General features: G+C 34.9%; 3 protein-coding genes across 9 annotated transcripts; all 3 read right to left on the reverse strand.

Annotated features, from left to right (window-relative positions):
• Positions 1-1,134: 1,134 nt before the first annotated feature.
• On the reverse strand, positions 1,135-5,500 carry TET10 (tetraspanin10). 5 transcript variants are annotated; one of them, XM_089041697.1, is made up of 12 exons: positions 5,253-5,500; positions 5,071-5,145; positions 4,648-4,760; positions 4,487-4,541; positions 4,348-4,406; positions 3,332-3,379; positions 2,975-3,023; positions 2,792-2,875; positions 2,609-2,703; positions 1,910-2,035; positions 1,742-1,817; positions 1,135-1,452 (listed from the first exon to the last, which is right to left on the reverse strand). In XM_089041697.1, the coding sequence occupies exons 2-12, from the start codon at positions 5,119-5,121 to the stop codon at positions 1,387-1,389; spliced, it is 822 nt and encodes a 273-aa protein (XP_088897823.1). In that variant the 5' UTR covers positions 5,122-5,145; positions 5,253-5,500; the 3' UTR covers positions 1,135-1,386. The 5 variants fall into 5 exon arrangements, with proteins under 5 accessions (XP_088897823.1, XP_088897821.1, XP_088897822.1 ...); XM_089041695.1 differs by lacking the exon at positions 5,071-5,145 and having other exon boundaries at positions 5,253-5,498; XM_089041696.1 differs by lacking the exon at positions 5,071-5,145 and having other exon boundaries at positions 4,348-4,403; positions 5,253-5,497.
• A 3,843-nt stretch (positions 5,501-9,343) lies between these two features.
• Positions 9,344-15,236, reverse strand: LOC103337490 (Nucleic acid-binding, OB-fold-like protein). 3 transcript variants are annotated; one of them, XR_514513.3, is made up of 14 exons: positions 14,866-15,236; positions 13,852-14,650; positions 13,642-13,777; positions 13,470-13,560; positions 13,279-13,377; positions 12,861-13,160; positions 12,641-12,748; positions 12,095-12,166; positions 11,787-11,873; positions 11,456-11,527; positions 11,273-11,358; positions 10,605-10,712; positions 10,032-10,100; positions 9,344-9,617 (listed from the first exon to the last, which is right to left on the reverse strand). XR_514513.3 is itself a non-coding variant. In XM_008240656.3 (14 exons), the coding sequence occupies exons 1-14, from the start codon at positions 15,103-15,105 to the stop codon at positions 9,543-9,545; spliced, it is 2,346 nt and encodes a 781-aa protein (XP_008238878.2). In that variant the 5' UTR covers positions 15,106-15,236; the 3' UTR covers positions 9,344-9,542. The 3 variants fall into 3 exon arrangements, 1 of the variants encoding a protein (XP_008238878.2); XR_016128536.1 differs by having other exon boundaries at positions 11,273-11,362; positions 12,084-12,166; XM_008240656.3 differs by having other exon boundaries at positions 11,273-11,362.
• A 592-nt stretch (positions 15,237-15,828) lies between these two features.
• On the reverse strand, positions 15,829-17,812 carry LOC103337489 (LIM domain-containing protein WLIM2b-like). Its single transcript, XM_008240655.3, has 5 exons — positions 17,503-17,812; positions 16,930-17,026; positions 16,783-16,805; positions 16,594-16,683; positions 15,829-16,332 (listed from the first exon to the last, which is right to left on the reverse strand). Exons 1-5 carry the CDS (start codon positions 17,635-17,637, stop codon positions 16,009-16,011), a joined length of 669 nt encoding a protein of 222 aa, XP_008238877.2. The 5' UTR covers positions 17,638-17,812; the 3' UTR covers positions 15,829-16,008.
• Positions 17,813-20,002: the final 2,190 nt, after the last annotated feature.

The raw sequence follows: 20,002 nt of genomic DNA on the forward strand, positions 1-20,002 counted from the left end.
AATTGCAAGAAACATTTAAATAAAATATAATATGACATAGAAATTAATAAAGAAAAAAATTACAAATAATTTACCTCACTGCTAAGGTTTTGCTCGCTTCTATGGTTGTTCATCGCTTTTGTCAAGGCATCTCTCCACTTTCCCAACTCTTTATTAAGAATTTTCCACCTACTAGATAATGCTTGATCCGTACGGGTCGAACCAATTACCCTTTCACAAAATTCCTGATGAATTTTTTTCCACATATGACAGAATTTGATCTCATTGCCCGTTACGGGACAATGACTAACTTGGAGCCAAGCCTCACACAAGCTAATATCTTCCGTCATGCTCCATGCTCCTCCACCGGTTTCACTAGAAGAACCCATAACTTGAAAGAGAAAAAAACAACTTGAAAGAGAGAAAAAAACAACTTGAAAGTGAAAAAAATTTGACTACAAAGTGAAAAATAGTAGAATGAGAAGAAAATGTATGAAGAGTTGGTGTTAAAAGTGAAGAGTATTGGTTGGTATTTATAGAAAAAAAATTCAGTATTTTTTTCGTATTTTTTTAAATTTTTTCCGATTTTTTCTATTTTTTTGCCAAAAATTGTCCGCCGTTGGATTGCTGGAAAAACCAATCGGAGCGCCCAGAGCTTCCACGTGGCATAGAGCCGTTGGGGTTCTGTTTGATTTTTTATTCGCGAAAAAATGGCTGCCGTCGGATAAGTTTAAAAGCGGTCGGATGGCCCAAAGATGCGACACGTGTAATCATACCGTTGGCGGTATCGTAGCGCGCATCAAATTTTTAAAACCGGCGCGTGTATTGCACGCGCCACCTAAAAATTTAAGCAATTGGCGTCGTCGTGACGTCAGCAGGCCAGCCTTCCTCGGGCTTGCCCAGGTTTGTGGGCCCCACTGTTTGCCCTGGCAGATTGTTGTTGCTGGAAACCTGTTTAGTGTAAGCCTTGTGTTGCCAGACAAAACAATTTCCACCGTACAGTGTATTTTGCGTACGCCCAGGAGTGATCCAAACCAGACGTGACAAACAATACAAACTTGTCTCCTCATGAATTCCTATGATGTTGGCTTTGCCAATTCTTTTGATGAAATTCTCGAAGAAAGTAAAAGTACCACATCGGATCGGAAACAAACATAACAGAAAATAATACTTCACACTCAAATCTCTGACTGTTAAAGAAATTATATAATTTGTTTCCATAGAATCATAAATCATTTTTTACAAAAACTTTAGACAGATAGCCTCCAGCCAGAAAGTACTGACCCATTGTATAAAGGAAGAATTTCTTTGCTTCAATCAACAAGAAGAAGAAATCATTCATAGGTTGCACAAATCGATCTTCAGTAGTTTTCTCCCCCTTGGAGGGTTTCTGAGGTAGGGCCATTTCTAATCTTTAGAACGGATTGTTGCTGCATTTCGTCTCGCACAGCATCCCACAAAATATATCATAGACTGACATTGCACAACAAAAGGAAGGTCAGGAAATCAAGCACTCACAGGAGCATATTGACAGTAAAAGATGGTAGAAAGTCAGTTACTGAATCCTTGTCGGTAAGAGACCAAATATATGAATGTAGTAAATCTTTTTTCACTAATCTTCAGCCAATGCACATTGCATAGAAAAAGGCCACTCTTGTGATTTAAATTTTTTGGAATTCGATAGTTCTATGATTTATAGGCAGTTCAGCTTTCATTATCAATTCAAGAGAATCCCATCAAGTAGTAAGAGAGAATGCTTCACCAGAACAACAAATAGAGCAACGTTAAAGATCGCAACCACTCTCCACTCAGTTTTCATGTATTGTGCAACTCCGGCCCTTGAAAATGATAGAAGTATGGCAAATATAAGTGAGAAAATTTATACAAAAGAAGAAAAGAAAAAGTAAATTGAGATAGAGGTGATGCTTACTTGCAGGAATCGCAGTTGTAGCACTTGATGTCCCGGGCATTTTTGTAAAGTTTGCAGTCCTTGTTTGAACTAACTGGGTGGAAGCTCATGTCATAGTATGAAGCATTAACAGCAGGATAACCGCATCTAGGAATAAAGTTGAATCCCAGCAATTGGTAATATCAGTAAGATGGAGTTTCACTAGTCTGAATTATGTCTGAAATAAACTGCATATAAACTAATTAAACTTCCATGGACCATGAACCACATAAAATGACTGAGGAAAACAACTTAATTTTTTCTCTCCCCCGACCAAACTGATACAATAATATAATAAACACAAATATGTATAAAAGTGGGAAGCTGACACAATCACATAGAATATATGAAAACATTAAATAATAAATCTATTCTCTAGTAAAAATCTTTAAAAATGTCCTTAAATAACGATTTGTTTCTCAACCGTTAGATCAGAAAATGTAAGATGTGTCTCAATGCATATTAGTTGTCCATATCTTATCTAACAGTTGAGATACAAATACATATTTAAACAATTTAATCAAGGACCTTATTATAAAATAATTATGCATACATAAATATAAAAGGAAGCATTTTGATTTTCCCCTTGGAAAGCAGAAAGACGCCCAGGAGGGTGATGGGAAGGAAACTTACCAAAGAACAAAAAGACACAAAAATGAAAAATAGAAGTATGACACCTACTCAGATGGTGGTCGACAACAACCAGCCTCGATAGGGGTTAGCTTTGCCAATTTGTATTGCTTGAGAGTCTGCATCCGACAAGTGCAGTGAAAGATCTTTAGTCAATGGAAAAGAAAAGGGAAAGAAAATCAAAACTAGGTGATGGGAGATAAATGAGAAATTTAAACAAGTTAAGAATTGGACCTTATACTTTTTGTATAGGTTTTTGCAGTCATCAGATTTCACAAGACAGCTCTGTAAGTGCTTCCAGTTATGGGTATTGTTCAACTAAAACAAGAAAGTGAATAACTGATATCAATAAATGCATACCAAAGTTGGCACTTCATATCAATATTTTACACAGCTAAAAGAGCAAAAGAAATTTACTTGTTTTACAAACCATGGACTGTAATCATGGAGTTGATACTCCTTGTACCTGACCAGACAAGAAGATATTAATTGCACCCATCATACCATCCTAGCTGACCAGTGCATACGAAAAAGAAAAAAAAAAGGATAAAGAAATAATTTTCTTTTTATTCCTAAAGAGTGGTCTTCTGACAAAATAAAGTAGAAACTTGTGGCTGCATTCCTAAGATGATTTGAAGCTGCTAAACTTTTACAGATTCTTTTTTTTCTCTCTATATTTTTCATAGTACTGCTCAGATACTTTCAGGAGTAGATATTATAAATCAGCATTATACCCATCCGAAAAGCAAGATGAGGGACCAAACGAATACTAACCTCAAGCCAGCTATGCTATGACCAGAACCATTATTTGTGACAATGAACCTACAAGTAAAGGCAAAAAATTGTGCAAGATCAAATTCATGAGCACTAGTAAATCCGTGCACTCATGAAACAGGCACAATGAAAATTAAACCAATGAGGAGCAGATGTTGAATTGGTGTAAGCCAGCGAGTCAAAACTCACAAATTGAATTGGGGGAAAACTAAATTTGCAACATTAAATACAGGGAGATTGAGAAAATATAGTGACTATTTAAGAAAGATCACATATCAACTGTATTTTTAAGGGGAAAAAAAATGTATCTTCACAAACATATTCCGGTGTAACAACATATTGACACAAGAAGATACTTCATCATCCAAAGATACAAGCTGAACCCCTGTATCAGCTTGCATCTTAGGATGATGAAGTACCTTCCAAATTAACCAAAGTATAGTATTATCTACATGAGGACTGGCCTTTACTAAATGAAACATGTCCAAGCACATAATACATCTTTCTACAACAACAAAAATACAGACTAATCGCATCCAGGATATCTTTGTACATGATCTACATACTAAATTGATTTTATTCTACCTCCAACCATCTAGGATATCTCAATAAATATTGGTTATTATTTTATTTACCATGACGCCTAGGAATCCACCAAAAGAAGACAGCACTATAGTAGACACACTATCGTCAGGTCATAAACAAAACTTCCTTTCTGTAGTACATGGAAATTTGGACCTTTAGACCAACCAATTTCATTTCAAATCCCAGGAGGTAAGCCAATAATATTTTGTCTTTCTGATCTAAATTACCCTATTCGGTAAAGAAAAAAAACATCCCACTTGTGACTTAAGTTTTTCTAAAATGCCCCATCCAAATGTTACAGACCTTTATATACATCTCTTCAGACTTTTCAATCAACTGTTTCAGAAAAATCAAATAATACAGACACGCCACATGAAATATAAACTGAACTGAATTACATAGTGTTGAGCTTCTGCATGATGTTTACTTACGCTAATACTGTGAACACCAAAACTCCCACCGATATGAAGCACAAGAGAATCAGATACTGCACAGGAAAAGTCAAGGAACAAACAAGAAGGAAGATGGAAATACAATCTTAAAAACAAATCAATCAATCAGTAAGGATACAATCCACAACAGTATGGAGCTATTTTTCAGCGCACCCAAGAAGCCGATTATAGAGCTAACAGCCACAAAACACAAACATAAGTAGATTCTTGATATTAACAGAGTTAAAATTGGAATATCAATGCATCAAAGAATCAGGTGATGGAAAAAGCAAAGCATACACAAAAAAGATGACAGCGCCAATGCCTATAACAGGGAGAGTGAGGGATCTCCGACAGTTATCATGATGAGTGCTCATCCATACCCCAAAAACTACAACGGCAATTGCTAACAGCTGCAGAATGAACATAATAACATAGTATGAGCATACCGCCATAACAGAATGCCATCAAATTTCATGTACAGCAATAGCACATATCAGCTAGAGCTTCTCACTACTTAAACAAGCTAACTAATAACATAAATTCCAACAGGTTTTCTTCGACAATTTGAAGTTGGACAAACAAGCTAAAAACCTTATGCCGCCGCATGACAATGTAAAGACTAAAACAGAAAACTTTGCACAACCATGGACAAAACAAAAGCATCAAAATCATATGGTCTGAAAGAAAACCCAATGCACATTAACAAAACAAATTTTAGACCTTGGAGCACGGGCATTGAGCATCAAAACCCAGCAACAGAAACAAACCCATTTAGTCGCTTAGGAGATAACTGGCCTTCAAATAAGCAAATGCCCAGAAATGGAGTTAACAAAAAGAACAAAAAGAAGCAATCTTTTCAGTTTTCGCAAAGCTCCCACAAAAAACAAAAGTTAAAAACATACCATGGTGAGAAAGTTGATCCATCTGATGACAAATGTGCTTGTTCCCATACCCATTTCTCTCTTTTCTCTTCCTCCACCCCACTATTTCTCTTTATCTAATCTCTTCTAAACTTCGCACTAAAGAAGAAGCAACAGAGAGAGAGAGAGAGAGAGAGAGACGTCAGCGTTTTTTTTTTTCTTCAGGGTTTTGAATTTTCTGGTTCTGAGCTGATGAAGCAAGTGGCATTCGGAGATAATTTCAGGGAGGGCGCCAGAGGGGGATAATGATGATTTATTAAGGGTATTTTCGTCAATAGAGAACCGCCTGCACATGGTTCATGACCCCATGGATATTACTAGCAGACACGACACGACACCGAGATAACCGAAACAAGGCCACGCTTATTCAGGAAGCTAACCTTGCAGTCAAAGTTGAAAGTACGACGTTGACTGTTTTTGTCGACGTAGTTCGGTTCACTCATCATAGATTCTTCTTTTCTTTGTTTGTTGAGAACTAGAATCTTCGAATATTTTTACCAATAACAAACGTGAAATTTTTATTTTCTTTTCCTTCTTTTTGGTAATCCATTGGACCGAAATTTTTTATCTCTTTATTTTATCTAACCCATAGACTAAATATATTATCAAATTGCTTAAAAATAATGAGATATTGTGAATTTCATAAGTGACTAACAAAACCGAACCAATAACTCGTGCAATAATAGTTTTTTTTTCCTTCTGAAAGTTTGAAGAGGGACGCTAAAGTTTGAATCCCTTAGTAATAGTGCTAAATTAAATAAATACTAGTTATATTGATGTGATTTTCCATTATAGCTTGGAGGATTTACAGACCCCTGCCTCTACAAAATGAACAGACAATTTCGATCCTTTTCTACCTCTCTACAAAATTTCTAAAGATGTTTGTCATGAACGAAACTGCCTTCTCCAAGTCTACAACCCAGATAACAAGAAAGAACAGAACTAGCCTACTCTGCTAGTACATGTTAGAATCACAGACTTCATCTTTTCCTTGTCCAGTGATGCTTGAACTATAACCTGCATAAAGTAATGTAATCAATTATTGATTCTTCACTTTAATATAACTACTTAAGTGTCCACTTCAGGAAGATGTCCATTTAGATTGAGTTCAACAAAACTTAGGCAAAACCAGAGTATTGTGATCTAGTTCTGTTGGATGGTCACTAAAACTAGCAAAACCTAATTAACTTACCTCCTGTACTTTATCTTCAGATCGAGCAAGTAACTTATACTAATTCTCAAACATGGATTCCATATAAACCTGCATTTGAAAGATAGATCCTGTTGAGAAGCAGATACTTGAGTATGGTATATTTTGAAAATGTACAAAGATTTAGGCAAGCTTGAACTAGTTTCTCTAACATGATACAAAAACACATTTTGTTTATCTGCAGTGGTGAGGCTCAAACTATAGCGTTTTAGAGAGAGAGTCAACACAAGGTGATGCCTTGAGTAAATATTTGTGTCAGGCACACATTGTTGTTAGGTATCGATATGTGCGGTTTGTTTAACAAACTCATCACAACCATGCAGCATCGACATGTTACTTTCTAAAAACAAAGGCATTATAAGTAATTTGGTGAGAATAACACATTTTGATCACTTCAAATGTGCCAATTTTCTAGCAGAAAAAGGCTTATGTTGAAAAGGCTTTTGTGTTGTGCATAGCTTCTAATCACTGTGTTTGTTAGAACAGCCAACATAAACAAAAAGTAGAATAACAGAAGATTGTCTGTTACTTAAAGAGTAGAGCCGGACGGTTATACTTCAGTTTTTTTATTATAAAAAAGGGTATAGCCGAGCGCCTACACTATTTTTGACACATGGCAGGCAATAGGCACTAGGTGATTCCTCTTTTTTTTTTTATTAACCTCTTCGCACACTCTTCCGCGCATGCAAGAGGCTTTTTTTAAAAAATAAATAAATTTATTTTAGAATTAAAAAAGATAATGGGTAGTTGTGTTCCATAAAAATTGGATCCATTATATGATTTTTCTTTTAATTTTAATTTTTTTTAAATATGAAAAAGTCTTAATTTACCATATTATCTTAATTTAATTAATAATTTCAATTCTTAATGTTTGCATTTACCAAGGGCATTTTCTAATATTTTAAATGTTGTATCATTCTCTACCTTTTACTTTATATATATATATATATATATATATATATAATAAATAGTATAGCCCCTCTGGATATTTATAAAAAAAAAAAGGGGGTATAGCCGTCCGGCTTTACTTGGGTCTTTTTTAAATTTTTTTTATAAATAGTATAGCCATATGGCTATACTCTTTACATAGACATTGTGATCTTCTTCTTTTTTTAAATTGTTTTTCCCCCATTTTTGTTTATTGATAAGAGTAGTTTTGAGCATTATTCATTACTATTAAGCTATTACCTGAGTCTCTATTGTTCATTTTTGAGGTTTTACATTACCAGAGTTATTTTCTGTATAAAGAATTTAACATTTTCACGTTTAATACTCGTATTGTACACGTACATTAATACACTTGTTTTTTACCAAATTTTCAATAACACGCACAAAAGTCACGTATAATACACAAAAATTTCATATATTATTGATTAAAAATTAATATCTATAAATTAAGTATAAACTAATGCAACTAGAAAGGTCCTTTTCTTTTAATTTTTTACTAGCCTCTCAGACGCTTCCATGCTGCGAGAGGGCTTTTTAAAAATTAAAAATTAAAAAATAAAAAATTTAAATTTATTTTAGAATTAAAAAAGATAATGAGTAGTTGTGTTGCATAATCTGATTTTTCTTTTAATTTTAATATAAAAAAGTGTGAATTTACCATATTGGCGAATCGCTTAAGTGCAATAGGCGCTAGGTGGTCCCCTTTTAATTTTTTATAAATAGTATAGCCCCGCGGTTATACTCCGGATTTTCGAAAAATAAATAAAAGTATAGCCGGGTGGTGTTACATTGGTTGGTCTTTTTAATTTGTTTTATAAATTGTATAGCCGTGCGGCTATACGCAAGATTTAAAAAAAAACACGAGTATAGCAACAAGAGTATAGCCGCCCGGCTGTAAGTGGGTCGTTTGTTTTAATTTATTATTATATATATAAATAGTGTAAACGTGCTGCTGTACTCCAAATTTTCCTTTTATAAAAAAGAGTATAGCCTTGGCGTTACATAGGTCGCTTTTATTATTATTATATATTTTATAAATACTATAGCCGCACGGCTATACTGTGAATTTTTTTATTTAAAAACCTTGTATCGCTCGGCTATATTGTTTTTGACTCGTGGCTGGCAATAAGCGCTAGGCAGTTCCTCTTTATATATATATATATATATATATATATATATATATATATCTGAGAGCTTCCATTGAGGATCCTCAAATAAGCTTATTTGAGGGACACCCCTTGTAGGGCCCACTCCGGATTGTATTTCAACTAATCCAAACCGTCTATTTTGTAGATACACATTCAAAGATCATCTCTACAAAAAATCATTTGAATCTGATATCATTTGACCATTCAATTGAGTTATTGAAAATTTTAGTACTTTCTTGAAGACCGTGTTCATTGATTTTGTAGGACCCAATTAGATGTCGAAACGGTTTCCGATTTGTCTAATTTTTTGTAAGGATGATCTATGAATGAAGACCTAAAAAATAGATGATTTGGATCATTGGAAAAAAAATTGTAGGGGCGCCCTCAAATAAAATTATTTGAGGATCCTCAATGTATATATATATATATATATATATATATATATATATTAGGCCCTCGGCTTTACTTAGGTCGTTTTTAGAAACTATTTTTATAAATAGTATAACCACGCGCCGACCATCCTCTCTGTTTGTTTAGAAATTAGATTCTTCAAACATTTTTATCAATAAGAAACGTGAATTATTTTTTTCCCTTTATATTATCTAACCTATATACTAAATATATTGTCAAATTACTTTTAAAAATGAGGTATTGTGGATTTCATAAATGACCAACAAAAACTGAACCAACTAGCTGGTGCTCTAATAGTTTTTTTTTCTTTTCTCAGAATTTGAAGAGGGACTCTCCAAGTTTGAATCCCCTTGTAATAGTGCTAAATTAAATAAATCCTACTTATATTCATGTGATTTTTCATTATAGCTTGGAGGATTTACAGACCCTTGCCTCTACAAAATGAACAAACAATTTCGATCCTTTTCTACCTCTCTACAAAATTTCTAAAGATGCTCATCATGAACGAAACTGCCTTCTCCAAGTTTACAACCCAGATAACAAAAAAGAACATAACTAGCCCACTCTGCTGGTACATGTTAGAATCACAGACTTCATCTCTTCCTTGTCCAGTGATGCTTGAACTATAACCTGCAAAAAGTAATGCAATCAATTATTGATTCTTCACTCTAATATAATCACTTAAGTGTCTACTTTTAAGAAATGCTACTAATGTCGCATTTCTTTTTCTGGGTTTTGGTTGAGAAAAGCAAATGCGATCATACATTAGATGGAAGAGCAATAAATGGATGACATTTTTGGAATTATTTTCAATAAAATTTCTGTAATCAACCATGAAGGGTAGGGAAGCAGGAGGGTCATTTGGTCAAGGCATAAAAGTCAGACTTCAGGAACATGTACATTTAGATGAGTTCCATAAAAACTATTGCCTCTTCAGCAATGAATTTATCAAAAGCATGAGATTTTCATATTCGGCAACACCAGAGTATCGTTATCTAGTTCTGTTGGATAGCAAATAAAACTAGCAAAACCTAATTAACTTACCTCCTGTACTTTATTTTCAGATCGAGCAAGTAACTTGTACTGATTCTCAAACATGGATGCCATATAAACCTGCAAGATAGATTGAAGAAGACACTTGAGTATGGCAAGAAAAGTTTAAACTACTTTGAAAATGTACAGAGATTTAGGAAATGATAAGCTGAACTAGTTTTTCTAACATGATACAAAAACATATTTGTGTATCTGCAGTGGCGAGGCCCAGCATAGTATTGAAAATATAGCATTAAAACGGGGCAGAGAGAGAATCAACACAATGAGATGCCTTGAATAAATATTTGTATCACACACACATTGTTAAGTACCAATATGTGCAGTTTGTTAAACAAACTCATCAACCATGCATCATTGACATGTTACTTTTTTTGAAATCTAGATTAGTATACACTATGCAAATAATTCCTAACCAAATGTCACAAATCTAAAAGTTTTCGTGATTAACTTAGATGAAGAAAGTTACAAGACGACACTTCTTAAAGCACACAATGCTATCCACCTTCCTGTCAACCTTATATTTTTATCTACCTAACTGAATCCAAGAAATCTAGATCTTCATACCTGAAATGTTGGAGCTAAGCCCGGGCTCAAGAAAAAACGACCTTTTATTACAGACTGGATTCCTTCAGTTTGTTGCAGCTCTTTTATAAGAGATTCTACATCAACCCACTGTCAAAAAACCATGGAATTAGATAATATGAATTAGCTATGGAAGCATAATTTACATAATCCATTCAATCAGTTACAAGATAATTTACATATGTATCATATAGGTTCATGTCCCCCCTATCAATCCACCAAAGAGATCAACATATGATGAATGAACTTAGATTGATGATCAAAGAGATAAATTAGATTGGCAACAACTAATAGCTTTCTGAACCAAATTCCGAGGCACCTTTACTAATGCAGGTATGTATACAAAGAGGCAAAATAAACTACATACATACTAACTTTTTTTTCCCTAGTCCAAGCATCTTAAACAAAATAAGTTCTTGGCTTCTTGCTGATTTAAACCCTCGCAACTAAAAAATTCTCGAAAACCTCCCACTTTACCAGCAATAAAGCCTCTTTTTTCACTGTTTCATTGTCATGTATATGTTTCCTATTATTCTTAACTAAAGATGATTTTAATAATTACAGGTCACAAGTATGCTCTGTGTAGTGTACAACTATGATGATGTAACCAGCTATTAGCCCCTACTCAACATGTGAAAAAAAAAAAAAACCTCAGTATCTGCTTGTGCTGCTTCCAATCGCCCATCCACGCTATCACGATCACCAACCACAGACTCCAAGGCCTCCATCAATGGATCTGGCTGCCACAGATAGGAATTGATCTTTCTTTGTAATTGCACATCTCAATCAAAATTAGAAATTTGTATGTACAAAAGGTATAAGATATACATTACCATAATCTCCTTTAATGATAAAAAGATGCGCTCAAGTGAAAAATCCAGTTGGTAAACTTTTGCCTCCAAAATCTGAGATCAGAAAGAGTTTCTTTACGTGTATAACAAGATACATAGAGAAAAGTAGACTATAGAAATGGAAAGAATATAAAGCATTTCATAGGGTTCAGCCAAGAGAAAAGCACAGAATAATTGAAGATATAAGACAGCTTTTACTCAACCAAGATATATGTTCATCATGCCTTCATTACTGGCCTAGTCTCAAACTTCAGAGGCATAGACTTAGTAAACAATAGTAAATATGCTACAGTTTGATCATTCACCAAATTACCTGACCAACTTTGAAGTATGAAGAAAGATCCACAGTGGCATCCCAAGATATTTCTGTCTGATGGATTAATGCAGGCACTCCTTCAACCTACATCATTTTAATTAGGATCAGTTTTTATTAGAAAAATGGTTCAGTGATTATACCACAAAGCATGAAGCTCAAACCGGATGGTACCAAGGGCAGTCCATCAAGAAATAGTTTTGATTAGATTAATAAATACAAAAATCCTCATCATGGAACCAAACTGTAATCAGAACACTAAAGTAAAAAAACTTCCCAAGAAAATGAGCGGCAAACCTTTCAGTTACCTCAACAAAAATACCAAAATAAGTAATTTTCTTGATGCAGCATTTCACGACATCCCCAACTTGAAGTTTGGCCTGCCATAAGAATTTCCATAAGAGATTAAGACTACATAGTGCAGTTTCGCTAAATGCTCAAAAAGCTTTAGAAAGAACATGGCATTCAGACACCTATCAAGGATGAGATTACTTCCAGTTATTTGGATGAAATAATAAATCCCAATTTTGGGAATAAAGGATAAGGGTTCACATAGAATTCTAGCATATCTATCATATACAACAGTCATTTAAAGATAAATTTCCTTTCCAAGTTCCAACCACAAAAAGTAAACCCCTTAGCATGTCATATTCAAAAAGCTACTATAAAAAAATGTGGTTTTCACCACCCTTCGTAAAGCAAAAATATTTAGTCTTCAGAAAATATTGAACACGAAAAACTCTTGAATTTAGAAAATGGAAATAATTGTTACCAAATAGTGTAATTTAAAGAATAGATGCAAAAGATAAACAGACAGCATGCCAGATACATCACAACTGGATGTGGCCTCTCACCATGAGACTTCTTTTTCTCTCAACCGACTCTTCCTTCTCTTTCGGCCTCACTGAAAATACAAGCTTCCCAAACTTTCTGTTGGCCAACACCACATTTACTTTTATTTTCTACAAAAGTAAGTTTTAAATAATAAATATTCATTAAAAGGAATAAAATAGTGACAATAGAGTTTCCAAATGCAACTGTCATTTTTTGAATTGCAGTTCACTTTCTTCAAACCTGGCCAACAAATGATGACAAGAATTTGATTTTCTCCTGGTCATAAATCATAAGTAGTTCTTCCAATTTCATATCTGGTGAAACTTCTCCGTCGTTTTTTATAACTATATTAGGATCCAGGCTTGGATTAAGAAGAGCATTCTTGTCCACAATATCATAACTTCCAATAATCCCCAAATTTCGCCTGTACAATGATGGGTCTAAGCCCTTCCGTCTCAACCATGACTCAAAAGCTAAGAACTTCCACTTGGAAGCAAGATTACGGTATGGCAGAAATCCTATTAAAGAGCGAAAAGATACCTGTCACAAAGGTTAAATCAAATTCAGAAAGGTGAAATGCAAAGATGTATGGTTAACAAAAAATAAAAGAAGTGCATTACATTTTAAAGCCTAGGAAGAATGCCTGAAGTGTACTTACAACAAAACCTCTGGTGCTAGCACTTATCAGTTCTATATCTCCCCTATCTCCTGTCTTAACCAGATTTTCAGCCATAACCCAATCAGCATCTTCATGTCCCTATAGTAATATTTATAGAGAATGAGGCCTTTGTAACAGGAAATAAATCAAATTAGGGAAATAACTAAGTCAAAAGTAAGAAATACCCTGACCTCAATGGGTGATGTAGAAAGGAGATTCCCAGACTCAACAAGATTACTTTCTGCTTCTTTAACAGATGCTTCTTTCACAGGTAGGTCAAATCTGTAAGAAAACAACCTATTAATCAGACAAATAGAAACTTAATGGTGGAGACAAACAAATTTTAGGACTGACTTTACTCACCTTTTTGGTTTTCCTTGTAGTGCAGTGTCTATAGACAACTCAACATTAGAAACAGGTAAGTTTGTATCGGACAGTTCACTCACAGCAGATACCTCTTCATTGGACTCCATAGTGCTCTGCTCATATTGCTGTAATCCTTAAAATTTCAAGCACAATATTAATTTGACAATCCTAGCTGAATATATTCTATAACGCAACATAGAGTAGTACCTATAAGGGAGTCATCCTTGGATTCTTCAAGACTGTTTCTTGTTCCTTTGCTAGTTGCAGTAGATCCAGACAAATCCTGCAATCTATTATTATCCTGAACATTATCAGTGGCACTGGATTCTTGATTCTCAAGTTGCTCATTATCATTTTCACTCTTTGTTTCAACGCCGATTGCTATGGGCTTTTCTAATAGAGTAAAACCACTAACTTCATCATTTTCTTCTTCTCTCCACTTCTCCAATTCTGCATCATCAATGACATTCCTGTCTACATCACTAGATTGCTCTTTTTTATTTTCACTACTTTTATCAACACTCACAGCTTGGGGCTTTCTCAACAATGTCATATCACTAAACATCTCCTTTGGTTGCTCATTTCTCATCTTCACCGATAAATTCGGTTTTATTTTCAACCTCGACGACATATCTTCACCGTCATCCTCATAATGCGAAGTTGGCTTTCTCAAAATAACATTAGGAACACTACTTTTAGTACGTTCCACAGGCTTGGCAACTGGGCGTCTCAGGTTCTTAATCTCGGACACTCTTGGTTTATAATCCACTTCAAATTTGACTCCTTTCTTTGGCACCGGTCGAACCAAGTTCAAACCATCCAAGGAACTAGATGACTGAACTTCCCTGGGCCCATCAAAAGGTACCTCCTTTTCTTGGGTGGTTGGAACTTCCTTAGACCCATCAAAAGGTACCTCCTTTATCTCAATCAATTTACCCTTGTTCTTGTAAAAACTTTTCTCAATTTCCATATAAGTAGCTTCTGGGTTTGCTTTTCTACCCAATATCTACAACACAAAATAATGATATTCTCAAAAAAATTACATTTCAACAGCACCACTCATAAAAATACATACATACACATATATATACAGAGAAGAGAACTCTTCTCACTTTCAATATAACTAACTTCTGGGTTTGCTTTTCTACCAATATGACAAGTTCATATGCAACTTTTAGCAAACAACTGGTATGCCATAATACACAAACAACACATACACACCTTGGCTAAAGTAAGTTTGGGGTCCTCGCCGATCAAGCGACCGAATTTCAGCTCCATTTGGTCCAGTGGGTCTAGCTTCGGCTCTTCTTTGGAACTGAAAACAATGAATCTAGTATTCTTCGGCGGGAAAATTTGGGTTTTTAGTCTTCTTGATGTTCTGGATGAAAGTAAAGGAATTATAGTTGAAGTAGGAAAGAAAGAGGTGGCGTTGGAGGTGAGGGTGAGAGAGAAACCGTCCATCTCTTGAGAGATAAGGGAGCAGCCACGCTCTTCAGAATTCAGAGAGCGTTAATGGAGGCCATTCAGATAATCATAAGATTACAGAGTAAAGGCTTTGAGCTGTGAAACTGAGAGTGACAGAGTGACACAGTGAGCTCTGGGAGATTTTGTACCAACGTGGCATTTAATTATCTTTTTTTATTTTTATTTTTATTTTTTTTAAGGAAGGCAATTTAATAATCTTTTAACAAAATCGTAATTGTGAATTTCTGCCCACTGTAACTTTTTCCATGGGAAGCAATTACACATTCACCACCCCCAGTAATTATGCAACAAATAATTTTCTCTTTTTGGTATTGGTAGTATAGAATTAGTTAATGTTATATATTCCATGGGAAGCAATTATCAGTCTAATTTCTTTCTAATTTTTCCTTTACTCTAATTATATAATACTTGAAAATGGAGCCCTTTTTCAAGGGCCTATCTGAATGAGGTTTAGTATTTTTTCGTCGTGAATATCTGAATTGGATTAACCGCTCTGTGAATTTGCATATATGTTTTTCAAAAATCAACTATAAATGAAGAGTTGAAAAATAAACGATTGGAGTTCGATACTTGAATATAATTATATATTTTAAAATAAAGTTTGTATGTGATCCATAACTTTCGAGCCCAGTACAACAAATTCCATTGACCCAACGAAATATAGCATCTTGGACCTTTAATTTTTAGAAAGATCGAGGATGTTAAATTTGATTTACTTTAATTGCATTGAAATTTCAACTTCCACAAGACATCGATTCAAATGATCAACAAAGAAAAAGCAGAAATTCTGTTTTCCTTTGAACATGTTTTACAAATCATTAAAGCAAAAATCCCAACACCACAAGCTTAGTGGAACATGGCATTGGGTGGTGCACATTTTCATGATTGCCCCTGTGGGGCTGAATCCTGTGCTGCTTCTGCTTCTCCTGCCTCTGCTTCTTGTTTTGGTTCTTCTGCTACTTCTTGTGCCTTCTCTGAATCGGCTTCCTCAGGTTTCATTTCGGGCATTGGAGCTCCATTTTTCTTGACTGAAGCAGTCTTGGTGAGGTGGTTGTAGCTGCCCTTCTCCTTGAACAGTTGGGCAAAGTGGTGCTTGCAATAAAGAATGCCATCCAAAGCAGCACAGTTTGAGGGTGAGAGGAAGCAACCCCCATGATTACACCTGAAGCATGATTTGTGGTAAAACTCTCCCTCCATAGTAACCTGTATTACAAAATATCTCTTAGAATTCACCAAATCTAAAGCCAAACCACAGACTATTAATCACACGGTGCATCAAATTACAACCGAAATAATATTCTCACTCTCAATTTGTTATTATTTACCTAATTTTTAAGCACTTTAAATATTAATTTTGAAGTGCATGATAACAAATTTGCAGTGTGTTACATGATGAAGTACCTTGTGGTCACTTTGCAACATGTTAATTCGTGAGAGAGAAATGGGGAGATATGGGATTCAAACCTTCTCTAGTGGATACACAGTTTTGGTGCAGACTGCACATTTGTCTACAGTCCCAGAGAACATTGAGGACAGTTTGCTAGGGGTCCTACCCTGTACATATAAAGAAGAATGTGTATAAGCTTTAGCAGAAACCAAGAAAAAAAGAAATATTAAGCATATAATAATGAGTTTAGGGTATAAAATGTGTACCAATTCAGTTTGTGACTTTCCACCTGTACATCAAACATATGGAACGAAACATTGATAGGTCCAAAATGGGAAATCAGAAAAGAAGAAAAAAGAGAGAGAAAATGGATTTATATACCAAGAATTTTGCAATGGGAAGAGGGATCTTACATGTAAGTTTCTTAGAGAAACTTCCAGACTCCCTGAAGAGTTGCTCGAAATGAGGCTTGCAGTACAAAATTCCCTCCATGGAGGAGTAGCTACTCATCTGTAAAATACACACAAGCAAACAACTGCCTCATCCTACATCCAAAGCTTGTTTATTTCTTTCAGCCCTAAACCAAGTTGATTTAGAAGACGAAATTTAATTACAAGCCCATATTTGATATGGCCCTTAATTCTCCGGATTTTTCTACAATATGAGTTCACATTTAATGGAAACACGAATATAGTCTTTGTTTGATCTATGTTTCACCATTCTCTACTATAGAGTAGATGAATCACAATCCATTGAATTATATATATTCTCATTAGAGGAGAATTCGCTCGGTAGATGCACCCTAAATTCATCATCTCTATATCTTTGACAAAGTGTGACATATTAAGTTGTAAAATTATAAATCTAGACACATATTTAAACAAGCATTCGAATTAAAATATATGCAAGCTTATATTCAAGCACTAATCAGTTAATACGTTAATACGGTGCTAGCTAGGTAAAAAGTCAAATGTATGAAAACCTACCGAAAGTTGTCCATTGCAATGACTGCATTTAAAGCAGGGCCTGTGGTATGTGATACCATCAGCAGATAACTGGTCAATGAAATGAACAGTCTTATCACAGGCCTTGCATTTCTGTTGGGTTCCACTGAACGACATTTTTCCTGTTGTCCCAAAGATATCAATCAAGATCGCTCAACAGAAAAGATGGTTTAATAGGAGACAAAGAATTTGCAACAAGATTTAATGAGCGTTCAGCAGGAAACCTTGGAAGTTCAATCTCCAATTGCTTGCAATTTGAGATTGAACTAACTCTGATTTTTGCCCATCAACTATCACCTTTTTCTTGTAGTTGGGAAAGTAAATTAAAGGTCCAAAATCAAATGGGTAAATGAGTGGAGAAGGTAAGTTCCAAGGTGTATGGAGGACACGTGAAGAAAGTTCCATTGGTTTTGGAGCTTAAAATAACTCAATGGCAGATTGGTTTGACTGAGTTTTCCAGAAATAGGATCCAGGGTAAGTTTTAGTTGTTCATTATGGGATTATTACTATTTTTAGATCATATATGTAACTTGATCAAATGGCTAGTAGCTAGAATGAGTTGTGTATATATATATATATATATATATATACACATTTTGATTGTGTAGGAATCTTTTGATGTTTTTTGAATCAAACCCTAATTTTATTTATAGCCTATATATATTATACAACCATGCATTTGTCAAACCAATAAAAGGTTACCAAAATTTATTTTTAAATATAAACAAAAAAGTTAATTAAATATTCAACATCTTTTGAGGCTATCCAAGGCAAATACATGTAGGCAAAATTTCTATATATGGATAGCTTCGTTCATCTCACTATATGTGTTATGGTTTACCTAATTGTATCACTTTATTATGTGTTATGTGTTAAGAGCGATCCCACGTACCGATGTTCTATGTTCGATTTTCCATTCCTATATTGTTTGTATTTTATTTTTTATTTTTAAAACTTGTATTTTGTAATAGACAAAATTTAGGTTTAATTTTGAAGAAGAACATTGATATATTCGTACAAAATCACATTTCCTCGTCTTGAATATCCATGAACAAAATAGTTATGAAACAGAAACCATATTTGACTGGCTTTGAAATCGATTTGGACATCTAATACACTCACTACTACGTTTCACTATTAGCGACGAAATATTATGCGATTTAAGAACAACTTGTCGCGCAAACAATACTGGCGCGACGAAAACAAATATTCGCCGCAATCCACTGAAAATTTGCGCCACCAAACTTTTTGTCGCGCAAAATGTATATACGCGAAAAAAATTTCACGCGCAAAGAGAGTTAAAAAGCGGGAATTTTTTTGCGCTAAACATTTGCGCGACAAAAATATCCTCTAAAAGGCAACATTGCGCGACGAAGAAATTATCCGTCGCGAAAAAGGACAAATCTCATTTAGCGCGACGGAAAGACGGTCGTCGCGTAAGAGAACAAGAGATATTTTATTTTTGGCGCCAAAAATGACCTGGTGGGATATTTTTTGACGCGACGTACGATGACATTTCGTCGCGAAAGTTCAACGCTTACGCGACGAATATCTTGTTTTGCGCGACGGAATTTTGTTTTTGCGCGATTTAAATTTTGCACGATTTAAAAACTCCCGCGCAAAGTTAGATGTCGGCAGTGTTTGCGCGACGAAAAAATGGGTTTGCGCGACGAATGATTTGGTTTTTATGCGACGGGAGTTTGCGCGACGAATAAGTATGTTCGTCGCGCAAAGTCTTTCTTCTTCATATTAGAATTCTGCCATTGCAGAGGCGAATGCAAAACAAAGCATTCTGCCTCGCCTTTCTCTCAACCTCTCTGCCGCTGCTGGGATTTCAATACATTGATTGGGTAAGTATTTTTCGTCATTAGTTTAAAAGTATTAATTTAAGTTCGTACTAAGGTTTTTTAATTTGTTTTCGTTAGGGATATTTGTAATTAGCGATTGGTGGAGAACGATTGAGAAGGTATTTTATTTGTTTTATATATGTTTAAAATGTTCTTGTGAAGTTATATTTATATTATGTTGTGTGTAACGTAGTACAATCTGTTAGATGTACGGTTAATTGAAATTAACTTCGTGCTTTTATTTTTATGTTTAGTAACACTTAGTTTCCCGTTCGAGATTAGTTGGATTTCGTGCATGGATGCGTAATGCATGACTGCGGTCCAATTAATTCTTGAATTGTCCCATTATTTGGACAGTTTGGTAATGCATAGTGTTGTCACGTAATCTATGGCTACAGGATTAGGTTTCGATTGTGGATATTTCGTTGTCATCTCGTACGTTCTTCGGGTGGATACATAGGTATTTATACCTATGGCCACCTCAAGAACTCAGAGCGAGATGTCTGGCGAAATTCATCCACGTCGAAATCTAATCTCATGTAGTCGTAGGTTACGTGGCAGGAGTATGCATTCCCGAATGGGATAGGACCCTTACCGGAGGCATAAGGTGACATTATAACTTCGTATGAAGTTGT

The sequence above is a fragment of the Prunus mume genome, linkage group LG7 (genome assembly GCF_029339155.1).
Source record: "Prunus mume cultivar Tortuosa linkage group LG7, ASM2933915v1, whole genome shotgun sequence".
Taxonomy (NCBI): domain Eukaryota; kingdom Viridiplantae; phylum Streptophyta; class Magnoliopsida; order Rosales; family Rosaceae; genus Prunus; species Prunus mume.